General features: G+C 42.7%; 1 protein-coding gene across 5 annotated transcripts in view; it reads left to right on the forward strand.

The window, feature by feature from the left end:
• Positions 1 to 12,771, forward strand: part of ORC4 (origin recognition complex subunit 4) — a 249,980-nt gene that overhangs the window by 209,782 nt on the left and 27,427 nt on the right. For all 5 annotated transcript variants that reach the window (XM_078681765.1, XM_078681769.1, XM_078681768.1 and 2 more), the window contains 3 exons: positions 2,198 to 2,306; positions 10,725 to 10,820; positions 10,916 to 10,983. In XM_078681765.1, coding sequence (XP_078537891.1) covers positions 2,198 to 2,306; positions 10,725 to 10,820; positions 10,916 to 10,983 — 273 coding nt within the window. The remainder of the gene's footprint in view (positions 1 to 2,197; positions 2,307 to 10,724; positions 10,821 to 10,915; positions 10,984 to 12,771) is intronic.

The raw sequence follows: 12,771 nt of genomic DNA on the forward strand, positions 1-12,771 counted from the left end.
CCTTAATGAACCTGTTGTCCTCCGCACATTTTTTTCCAAATCCATCCTCACCAACGGACAAATCTCTTCATTCTCTAGATGTCTTAAGTTTTATTTGCAACGGACTAAACCTATCCGGAAAACGGATCAGTTGCTTATCTCATATGGGCCTCAAACTGTGTGCTTCAGTCACAAAGACAACTATTGCACGATGGATTGCAACAACTGTTCAACTCTGCCATGCTAAAGTGGGTAAACCACTCACAATCAAGGCCAAAGTGCATTCCACAAGGGCAGTATCCCCTTCTGCTGCCCTGTTTGCTGGTATCCCGTTAGACAAGATTTGCTGTGCTGCAACATGGAAGAACACACATATTTTTATGCTACATTATTGTTTGTATGTGGCAACTTGCAGTGACTCCGCTGTAGAACAAGCAGTCTTACATCACCTGTTCCAATAAGGTAAGCCTCTACTCTTAGAGGTGATCCATTTTCCCTTTATATGTTTTTTTCATTATAGATATATAATGCTTCTTGCTTTTACGTGCTCCCCTGCTTATATGCTAATAATCAAAATATGATATGTATGAAAGTTAAGTTTGGTTCTTTTTTACTAATGAATGTAGATAGGCTATTGCTGTGTAGCCTATGATTATAGTATTTACTGCTTTTATAATGATCCTGTGGGACTCCCACTCCAATGACTGGGATGATTCAAGCATGTGAATCTATGAAAGATACCAATACTGGAGAACCGTAGTTACAGGTAAGTAACCTATTTTCTTCTTGACCATAGCCTGGCGACTCCTCCCCCAGGGATCAATTGAGGCCTGCCCCCCAGTTTAAAGACATCAGTCTTAAAGATTCTGCTGGATTGAATATTCTTCGTTGCAGTCAGGAATGGCTCAAATTACACCCTTCACCTGAGTGGCAAAAGAATATTTTAGTGGAACAGAGTCATTGTTGCCTATGGCTGTGTCAGGGGGTCCCCTGCTCGGCCCCGGCTGAGCTAACAGCTTCTTCGTCTCCCCTACAGGCCGACTGCTATGGGCCCTTTAAGAACAGCCTTGGCTTTCGTGTGGAGGGCCTCGCCCCCGGACCACCTGACTTTGTGGGCCTATCAGGTTCCACCTCGCGTCATATGGGGGAAGACCCGGAAGACGCCATCGCTCGTGTGGCTCCGAAGCACTCGTCTTGGGAAGAGGACGTGAAGCGCCAGGAGGACGACGCAAGCAGGAACGAGGACGGCGAGAACGACCCGACAGGACCGGGAGTCGAGTACAACGAGGCGGAGCCCTTCGCGAGAGCCGACACCGGGTGCGGAGAAGGCTCCAGGGAGAACCGGACGACGGAGACAGTGGTAGCTGCAAAGCCAGGAGGCCAACGTTACCGTGTTCCGCCCAGCCACGCGAAGGAGGACGCGTGGCTTCTCCAGGTGCGTGCTCGCTTAAGTTCATTGTTGCGCTTCAAGAGGGACAGGGTAGGCAGCCGGAGGGACCGTCTGGGCACCGTGTTTTCTCTGCACTATACACGGGTCTCTGTTCCTAGTGGCCGTATTATCAATGGTGGTGGTTCTGCCTATTCCCTCACTCCCCGTCCTGGCATATTGCTTACAACGTGACCAGCCCACTAAAAGCCTTGTTGTTTTCTTTTCCTTTTCATGCGCTGGAACCCGGCCACCAATTACAAGGGACAGAACCTGAAGACCAAAGGATCCTGGACCCTTACTGCTTTGTGTTCGACACTGTACTTTGTTTTTGGAAACGCTCAATAAAAGAGTTGAACTGTCGCCCTCCAGTATTGGCTCCTTCCTTCTTGTGACCCAAAGGTGACAGGCTGCTTACATTGAGCCTACTGTTTTACTTCCTGTGAAGGCTTGTGTATCTATGAGAGGAGGCACTCACTACCTGCTACTCATGAACAGCTACTGCTATGAAAACATTTCCATAGCCAGCATTGGCCCTCGGTGGGTTCATAAAAGGAATCTGCTGTGATCTAGGCACCTGTCAGACGGTTATTAAAAGAAGTTTATTTTTCTCTTAAAATAAAACCGTGCTTGGAATTATCTGTATTGTACTTCGTTTTATATTCATGCTGTACATTAGATGTACCTTACATGCCCCATGGGCTAATGTTGAATAATTTTGTCCCACGTAAACTTTTCTAAACACATTCAATATAAATTACGTTATCATGACCCGTTTTCATTTACTTTCAGATGCTCGCCCTAAGTCGTGTAATGATTTCACACCCTTTAATTGATGCAGCAGACCTTGTAGAAGCCAGTAGGCTACGAAGTATGGACTCTAAAGCAAACCTACTGCATGGTAAGAAATTGGCAAGTTTAATTGTACCATGTATTTAGTACATCTTTTGAAATGGGCATTTTGAGGGTAGAGCTTCTCATTCCATTTGCCCATCCAGGGTCCATAATACCCTGACTACTCTGTGTTTGTGTATTTTAGACTGCTTTGTGGCTTCTTTATAAATTAAGCCAAGTCTGATCATTTCATTCTTCATAGTGATTGATTGGGCCTCTGGCTAGCTACAATCTGTAGATGAGATGCAATGGGTTTTACTATTTCGGAATCAAAATCATTAGGATCTCCGCGCTTTTTGTGAAATGAAATTTAACCGTGAGGAGATGTTCATTTGAGGGGGCTTCTCTTACCAAACTTTAAACCTACTTCTCGGCATCCTCCTGATTGCGATATAGGAAAGGGTGTGTTCTCCAATTACTGAATCTTCACTCTGGCTTGAGATGTTGTCCATGGGTGACCTGTCCTAATTGCAGTACATATATAGGAAGTAGAGTCTTGGGTACCTACTGCAAGACACTCGCTCTGCCTTGAAGGCCTGGTTGTGAGGTACGTCCAGGTTTGAGTGCAAAGGTTAACAGACAACAGTGCCTCCTCTTAGTGAGGAAGTGATGAAGAAAATGGGCGAAATTAAGTTAGGTGGACGTGACTGGAAGGGATGACATGAAAATGATCAGGGAACTTACTGCATATAACCTCTAAATGAGCGAACGTTTCAGATGTATACAGCTATGCCTCATCCTATGGGCAAATTAAAATAATCAACTGCCTCGAGTTGCTGAAATACTTCCAGGTGGTGGTAAGGTGCTTATCAATTAACGTTATATGAGGACAATGTATAATATTTAGGATACTATCAATAGCAACATGACAGATAAGCTAATTTTACTTTGAAATAAATGGAACGTGGCCTGGTTACTTTTATTGTCATAGATTGGGATTTGACGCTTGTGCGTGACAGGGAGGCGGCCATTCGGTCCAGCTTAGGATTGATCCAAGCACATACATCTTTAACACCCGTGCTTCAGACCTTATACCCTGGGAAGAAGCATCTTCCAAATATATTGAGTGCAGGACCAGGAACATTACTGTTCTCTCTCCCAAATCATTTGCACTTGCTGGATGAGGTAGGTTTCCAGGAATCTCCTGTGTCCATTATAGCTTTTCCCTTACCTGTGTGGAACTCATCCGTCCACCATGTCCTGTTATGGCCATTTTCAATGGCACTGTGGGCAGAGACAGGCTACACTACATTAGAGGATGCTGGTGTCTCCGGCATTGCGCTCGACTGGTTCCGGTCGTTCTTATCAAACCGGGCCTTTAGCGTGACCGTCCCACCCTTTCAGTCAAAATTCCACCCGTTGAACCTGGGCGTCCCCCAAGGCTCCTCGCTGAGTCCTACGCTGTTCAATCTGTACGTAAGGCCGCTAGCTGAGGTTGTCAAACTATGGGGTATGACCATGGTGTCATATGCCGATGACACCCAGCTAGCGGTCACGATCAGCGGGGATGCGGAGGTCGACGCTCCTAGGTTTCAACAAGGACTGAGGGCGGTCGCTAGATGGATGACGCTTAATTGTCTCCAGCTAAACGCTAGTAAGACCGAGGTGATGGTATTTGGTAGGCGACCGGAACTGTGGGGAGAGAGATGGTGGCCGGAGGAGCTGGGTTCCGCTCCCATCCCAGTCACCGAGCTTAAAAACCTCGGGGTCTGGCTGGACCCTTCCCTTACGTTTGCATGCCACACTAAACGCACGGCTGCTTGCTGCTTCGGCATTTTGCGTGGGCTTCGTCCTGTGCTAAAGTTCTTCGATGCCCCCACCCGGCAACTCATGATCCAAGCGACCGTCATCTCCAGATTGGATTATGCTAGTTCTTTGTTGGCCGGTCTGAATGTAGCTGAGATAGGGCGCCTGCAGCGGATCCAGAATGCAGCAGCAAGAGCGGTGGTGGGCCTTCCAAGATTCTGCCCCACCTCTAGCACCATTCGAGCACTGCACTGGCTCCCGGTGGCGCAGCGGATTCAGTTTAAGGTACTCTGCGTCGCCCATAAGATCTTGAAGGGGTCCCCGGCAATGATCCTTACGACCCTCATGGCCAACTATATTCCGGCACGACCCTTAAGATCGTCAGATCTCGAATTGGCCGTGGTACCGCGCTTTAAGCGAAGCAGGGCCGGTGGGCGCTCATTTCGAGTGCGGGCCGCCGCTCTGTGGAACTCCTTACCCCCGGCAATTCGCGCTATGAGCGATTTGCTCTCTTTTCGTCGTGCCTTGAAAACATTTTTATTCCCTTAGTTAGTGTGTTCTGTGCTGTTTTATTTAGTTGTGTTGTGTAGCTGCCTTGTCGGGCGCCAAGACGCTCCTTAGCTGGAGCATTTGTGCGCCTAATAAAAACCACATAACATAACATAACATAACATAACATAAATGATTAAAAAATCATTACTTGTATGTCAGGACAGGTCGTGCAGCGGATACATTGGCTGTTTTGACCAGGGCTAAAATGAAATGTGAAGGCTGCACTCTCCTTTGCGGATTTATCCCAGCCTGACAATCCGCAAGGTGCCCCCTTGCTTAGGGCAAGGTACTCAGTTTGTTGTTAAATTTTGAAATTTTCGGAGTGGGAGAGAAGGTGCTGAGGATAACAAGGCAAAGACCATGTAAAAAAATGAAGAATAACTGATTTTAGGATGTATTGGATAACTGTGAACGTGACAATTGTCCTTTTTAGTGCTTTTCAACCCACTTTGCTCAAGTTAGATGTGCCCATCAACACTTCTTTTATTGGGAGTTGTGGGTCAATATAGCTTTTAGGGTGTAAAGAAGAAATGTGAACTTGTCATTAGGCAAAGTCTTACTGACAGATTCAGTTATGACAACTTTAAGATTAAATCATTAAAACCCTCCGTTTCCACAAGCAAGAGTCCAAGTATAGAAAGATGCTGCAAACGTTGAGATGCTTTCAGAAAACGTATCTGCTTAAGAATGATCAGTCCCTATTCTGCAATAGAAGTCCATTAAGAAACCTACTTTATGACTCCAAGGCTGACAGAGGGAGGTTTCCCATACTGAAATGTTTCCTGAGAATGGCTTTTGCTACAATAGCCACTAATTATATCCCAGAGATGCACAATAAAAGAGAAGCTAACCGACTCAACCTTTTTGGAATCATTTCCAGAAGAGGACTTAATATTATAAAAATAATTGAGAGATGGCTCAGTTGATAAAGATTTGACTGGAAGACCTCTAGATGAAAAATAGTCTAATATTAGAAATTGCTACTTTTTCTCCTTTTTATAACCAAGATAACATAAAACGGAGTATATCTTTGTCAGAAGTGCCATAAGGCAAGATGTACTCGAGCCAGAAATGGGCAATATAACCCTATCGGAGCATAATCCATGCTTTGGAGTCCTGGCTATTTACCATACTTGACATATAAGTATCCCTGTCACCTAATTGCAGGACTGTAAACTGTTTCTACGGCTTTTTTTGCAGTAGAGGTTGCCTCACTGGTTTCACATATTCATTCTTGTATCGTACACAGTACACAGGGCCACCTGTGAACAAACGCCAGTGACTCCGATTTATTCAAATATTCGTTTCAGCACCCTGTTTATCACAGTAGATGCCCAAACATGGGTCTAGCGCTCTCTGATCCACAGGACTCGATCTATACCGCGTTGATGAGACTTAGGTAGCCTTAAGCTAGTATGGCATTTCTTGTGTTCCCCAGTATGGGGATGACTTAACCTGGCCTGGCAGTTTGGGCTGGACTGTTCCTGTGGGGGCAGGAACGATGCTAATTTACTTTTGGCTAGTCTCTGTTGAAATTGGTAAAGTGGGTATAAAACGATAGATTGGAATGGGGCCTGAACGATCACCAATTGTTGGGATTAATTCAAGCATTCTTTCTGTCACTTTGTGCTTTTTGTAAGAAATAGAAGCAACGACGGCCATCAATCCCCACCAGTCTTCCTTCTCTAGATACCCAGCTACTTCGGCTCAGCAAAGGAGGTGTAATACACCATGGGGCAGGTGACTCTGCTGCCTGCATAGTTAGGGTTCTCTGGTGCCAGACAATGCCGGATCCAAAGACCGAACATCCCAAACTTTAGTAAAAAACAAGAATTAAAACGCTAGTTCCCATGTTTCTGCTATTGACCCATTTAGGTTGTACACTAGAAATGTGAGGAAATAGTGGGGGTTTTTTAAGTCCTAGTTTGAGATTTGCAGGTCCTTATGGTTAAGAAAAAGAGGAACGATTCACACAAGTCCTGTCTCGCTGGATTCCCCTCTCTAGTTTTTGGGAAATGTTTGGCTTTGGTTGATGTCTCTGGTTATTTTATACTAGAAAAAGAGAGGCAACAGCAAGCATGAGTATAGACAGTCAGTTCAAAGCACAACTAGTAGGTCCCTATGTGTGCAATTTTTCTTCATTCAGGTTCTTCATCCAAAAAACAAAAGTGCAGCCAACGCGTTTCGCCTTAACAAAGGCTTTCTCAGCTCAGTTTTATACATCCACTGGTTTCACTCAAAATACATAATGTGCAATCAAAAGACAACAATCCAAGGCTTATAAAGGTAGTTCCTTATGTCAGTTTCTAAGGGAACTTTTGTCGGTATGTTTCTCCTAAAATTTGTGGAAATCATGAAGGCAGGCGACGCAGAAATCATGGTCTCAAGGTTAGTCATTCCAACTCGTGGCAACTCAATATTCACTTCATCCAGAAAGCCCCTCCTGAAGTTAATCCACTTACTGAAGTCAGGAGGTGCCTCACTATGAGGTTTAGTAGTCCTACATTTCATCTGTGTATGTCACGTACAAAGTTAAGTCCTAATATCTTCCAAAGTCGCTCGAGGAGTTGCTTTCTGGATGAAGTGATTATTGACGTGCTACGAGTTGCAATGACTGACCGCAAGACTATGGTTCACTACGTTGTCTGACTTTACATCTACAAATTTTAAAAAAACATAAGGAACTACGTATTTATAATGGAAAATCAGTGCAACCAGTTTCAACATTATTATGGGAAACAAGAAAATAAACAAGCTTTGGCTAAGCCAAATGGGTCTGACATTCTTGGGCAGCCTTTTGGTTTTTGTCAATGCGGGTCTTGTTTTGACTTGGTTATTGTAAAACATTAATGGTGCTGGAGCTGCCAGGCCCTCCCCATTATAACCAACATTGGCACAAATATTTTTTAATCTCAAAATGAACCCATTGCCACAGTAGTCGCTAATACTGGAAAAAAACTACTTTGTGTGCTGATATGCTCCTTGTGAAAGAGCGGAATGTTTTACTCACAGTGAAGCTAGCCGATAGATAAGGAGAGAGTTAGCATTTTAATAAAAACAAAATATATTTAACGCTGGACTTAATTAGGGGCCCAAGTCTTAAAGAAAGTCACAAAAGTGCACTATGGTAAATGATCTTGCATTAGTACAGATTTACAGCTTTCATAAATTTACAAGAATTTACAGAAGTATGCCAGTAAATGGTCCTCGTAGAAGATATCTGTGAACTACATTTTACCACAAACAATTACGCATGTGTAGATATGCTCATGCAAAAATCTGCTGAACATTTACAAATTTACTTTTCCCCCAACTTCTATTTTTCACAACCTTGGAAATACATTTTAATTCTGCTTTTGTCAGGCGTATGTTTCCAACCTTTCTCAGTATAAGAAAAGTTGAATGAAGAGCTGGGGAAAACCCCTAAAACGTGCAAGGTTTGCACAGACACAAAAGGGCATCCCAACCCTAAAAATATTCCTTACTGCAGCCTCCTCAATATGTCGATCTGCATGAAGGTGGCAAAATCAGTGAATTGCTAGTATTTAAACTATCTTTTAACATGAGCCCTGGCATAATGAGAGAGGCTATTATCAGAGCTCTTTAATGAGATTGTTGCCATACTTTTTCACCACACTAGCAGCAGCAGCACCAAAGTGACAAGCAGATTTTCTTACACAGCATGTAGATTTATGAAGTAGCCTATCCCATGGCCAAGTAGATATTTTATTAAATCTCAAACTCCTGGATGTAATTATGTTATGCAAATATTTCGGAAAACAAATATACCTATTTCCATAGAAATCAATTTACTGACGGGAGAAATTACTCTTGCTCACTTTCAGCTCAATAAATCTGTATTTTCCATATTTTGTTGAAACATATTACATTTTCTGCGGACATGTCTCGTTTTAGTTTGGTATTTATCACTCGTCCTTGGGTGTTTCTTCTAGACACACTTTTCACACGGGTTTAGGAACTTATTATATTTATTATATTTTTGTACCTGTTGAGGACGTTCATAGCTTTAAGCATTTTAATGTCCTGGATAAAGAAGGTAGCGTCATTTTGACCTTCACATCAATCCCACACTATCATTACTCATTTTTATATTCTATAACTTCGGTAATGCTGTTCACATTATAAAAAGAAATGTTGGTGTTGTAAACGTTACAATCAAAACTATTTGGAATGAATCCGTGACTCCCAAGTTATTTTCTCTCCGTTTGTAGATCAGGGACTTGATATGGATGCATTTGGCTGGTCTTCAAAACGTGTCGAGGAGTTAGTGGTCTGTCCGTGGGTTGTTGGAAAAACACAGGGAGACTCTTCTAGAATGAGAGTTAAGACTTCTGTTAAGACTTAAAATAGGAAACACTAACGATGCATCTGATCTATAAGTGAATGTGAACAATTCAAGTAAATCAAAATATCAGAGGCTAATGAAAAAACAGGTGCTTTTTTCAAAAGTTGAGCTAAAATATGAGGTTCTTGATTCAAGTGATTCACAAAGATTTTGGTGTATGGTAAATACTTTTTAGATTCAATCCCTGAAGGGTTCTAAATAGATTCTTCCTGAGGTGCCTGATAATATTACCCCAGCAAATAATGTTTTGTGACGTGATCAATAAATAATGTGTACTCTTTCTCCTGTGCATCTTAGTAAGACTATCAAGAGTATGAAGTTCGAGATGGCTAATGTATAGTTTAAGGATGAACATAAACGATATACACCAGATTACATTACCACAAAGGCAGGGCTGCAGACTTGCCCCCATCCTACTTGGTCTGTATTTCGCTGGCTTGCTGCAATGCCTGGCAAAAACCAATTTTTCTCTGAACAGTTGAGGATGTCCTTGTTGCGTGCTTACTAAACGTAAATTATATGTTTTAATGGAGTATACCCCAATGTAAATTGGAAGCCCTTCAACTGTATTGTCCTGTAAACAAACTTTGTTAATGCAGTAAATCTAAAACTGTTCTCTTTGGGGACAAGACTCACAACTTTACATGGTGACCTTTCAGACAATAAACGAGAACATTTAACTTTTGCAAATGCCATTTTGAGCTCCTTGAGTTTGTCATAACACGACCATCACAAAGACTCTGGTTCTTTTATCCATCTTGGGCGCACTTCGATTTAACCGTCTGTTTGGTGGACTATCCGTAGGATCCTGGTTGAAGGCCTTTGAGGACAAAGTAGTGTCCCCTACTAGCTACTAGCTTGTGATGCTACCGCTTTGAAAAACAATGTTTTAAACATCTGTTCTATCTACCACCTATCTGTCTTTGTACCTGTCAAGGTTTATTGGGCTTAATTTCTTTGTTTTGTTGTCCCCAACATGAATGTTCAGATTCTTGCACTATTTCAGACTAAGTGACGAAGAGAAGGTCACTTATTTGTGGTTTGTCTTGGCTTCTAATTTCACACCGGAATATCTTCTGCTAGTAGGAAGAGATGACTTGAGCCTACAGCTCCTTACTTTTCCTTATGTGTGATGGTAGCAAGGAGGGAGCACGTATATTTTACCTCCATCAGCGGCACATGTTATAGAATGTCAGATGGTGCGGGAGAGATGTAAGCATGCAGTTTACTCATGAAAAGAAGAGGCCTCAACTCCAGTTTGGGATTTCAAATATGTGAAACACCCAAGTTAGAGTCCACATCAGAGCAACAATCTGATAAAGGGCTTTCGGCTCCACTCAGGGATCCTTTACTGGTGGGATAGTTGAAGTGCAACATAGAGACCACCAGTAAGGAGATAGTTGCTAGGTCTATGGAACCAAATACAGTAGAAATGGATTCTATATTTTCTAACATGCAGCCTCCACCAACCCTCATTTTATATTAAAACGCCAGGCTCCACCATCATATTTGGTTTCAAACCAACTTGTTTCTCCTACAATTTTGAATGTTCGTTGTCAGCCTGGGTTCCTGCTCCGTGTGGATCCTTGACAAAAGTGCTGTTACCTTCCTTTCAAGGTTCTTTTAAACATTTTAATTGAAGTTATCCAACTATTATTAGTAACTTTATAAATTTGATGTAATGTACAACAGATTATAATCTACTTCATTTTCTTAACTAAAATATTAACAAACTAAACGTATTTATTTCCCTTCCTTTAGGTCTGTCTGTGCTTGAAATCTGTTTAATTATAGCCATGAAACACCTGCATGATATATATGACGGCGAGCCTTTTAATTTTCAGATGGTCCAAAATGGTAAAGTGTCCATTTAAAATATAATGAATTTTCCGTAGATGTCGTTGCCGTAAATATTTTTGTATTGATTGTGACAATATTTCTTGCCAATGCAGAGTTTCAGAAGTTTATTCAGAGGAAGGCTCACTCGGCATATAACTTTGAGACACCCGTGGTCATGAAGGTAAGCATGTTTCCTTTGGCATGAAAAATACTGTTACCAGTGTAACCGAAAAGAATTATCAGATGTAATTGCATTAAACAAACTAGACTTCTTTTTCTCTCAACTCCTGATTGTCCACTCCGTTTCAGATCCTAACATTTGGCTGCTGATCGTATTATAATCATTATTTAGATCATCTTTACGTCACTGGAGCATGATTAAGCTCAAGAACATTCTTAACTTTAGCCATCCAAATTCGGATACCTTGGATGAACAGAAGATGGTTGGGGCAAGGAAGTGCTTTGTCTCAGTGCATAAGTGGCAGGAGCCCAAGGTTTTTCTGCAGAGTGTGCCAGCTGCTGCTAACACCATCCTATTGTACCACCCATGAAAGTCCACTGCTGGTAATGGGCAGCTAACAGCGCATAGCACCCTAAGCATTCACCTTCACCCCAACCATTGCCGTCATCTTCCTTGCTATACTTCTCATCTTCCTGTCTGGAAGGCCTGCAGGGAGCATTTGGCAGATAGAAGATTTTGAGGTAGTGCCAGCGTAATTATCGCTGAGTGAGTGGCTGTCGAGAGTGTGGTCATAGACCAGGGTAGTGAGTGTGGTCATAGAACAGGTTGTCAACTGCCCTCTCACTTATGACTAAGAGGCCGCTAACAGGGCAGCGACTGACAAGGTAGCTGTCCATAGAGTGCGCTGGCAGATGACAGCTAACAAGTGCATAATTGAAGGTGGGTGGCCAATTGACTTGAAGATCTTTACTGATGAGAAAGATGCTGCAAATGAGAAAGAAATTGACAAGCCATGGTTCAACTTGAAGTTTGACAGAGGGGCCATCAACAAGTTAATTTTTAAACGCAGAAGGAGTGCATGTGCTCTTGGACGCATTTAGATAGTTGTTGATTATTCTGTTGAAGATTTTTGTATACTGGATTTGTCATAGGACATGCCACCAGAAGTGTGCTTCTTAGAGGCAGGAGCAGAGGATTTGGTGAGGAGATCGAAAGAGATACTAAAGGTAGAGGCTCTGACTAGGTTCTTCAAGTGGACGTATTCCAATTCAGGTTCCACTTTTTGACCTTGAAAGGAGAGGAGGATGAGGCCAGACCTGACCACGCATTTTTCAGTGCAACAAGATGTTCTCTCTTTGAGAATCTTGTTGCTGAAGGTTTTTCAGATGTTGCCTTTTTAGCAGAATGACCCATTGATGAAGTCTGTAAATAGATAGGTGTGGGTTTGTCAGTATAAACACTCTTGGCCCCACAGGAGTTACAGCCCATCAATAGGTGTTTCTTTTAAGAAGGTTTGTCAGCTATGAGGTTACTTAAGTCTACCCAAGGGTCGGGCACAAAAGAAGCAAAAAAATTACCTTTTCACAGTGGGATTCTGTGAGGAAATGCAAATTCGAGAGAGGCCAAACAGAAAACCTATATTAACCAGACAAAAGGGCAAAGATCATAGGATTCACATTCACTCTCTTCATGTATGGCGGGAAATCTGAGCTCTTCAGCCTCAAAGGGTCGTTGGAGCACTGTCTCGCCACCTGATTGGCCAGGATTTGGGTCACATAACGAGGTTGAGGGGCTTCGTGAAGCCAGTGGCTGTTTTCAATGTCATTTAAGACCTGCCTGTGCTGTGGCACCATTTTAAAAACATCTGTGCATGCAGGTTAGCCAGTGGACACACTTACTCATGAAGGATCCCTGGCAGCTGTCCATGTGTGATTAACACACCCCATCCGGGGACGGGCAAATAGTAAGTTCATAATCTAGAGTGCACCCACAACACTGACTGTAAAC

Source organism: Lissotriton helveticus, chromosome 3_1 (genome assembly GCF_964261635.1).
Source record: "Lissotriton helveticus chromosome 3_1, aLisHel1.1, whole genome shotgun sequence".
Taxonomy (NCBI): domain Eukaryota; kingdom Metazoa; phylum Chordata; class Amphibia; order Caudata; family Salamandridae; genus Lissotriton; species Lissotriton helveticus.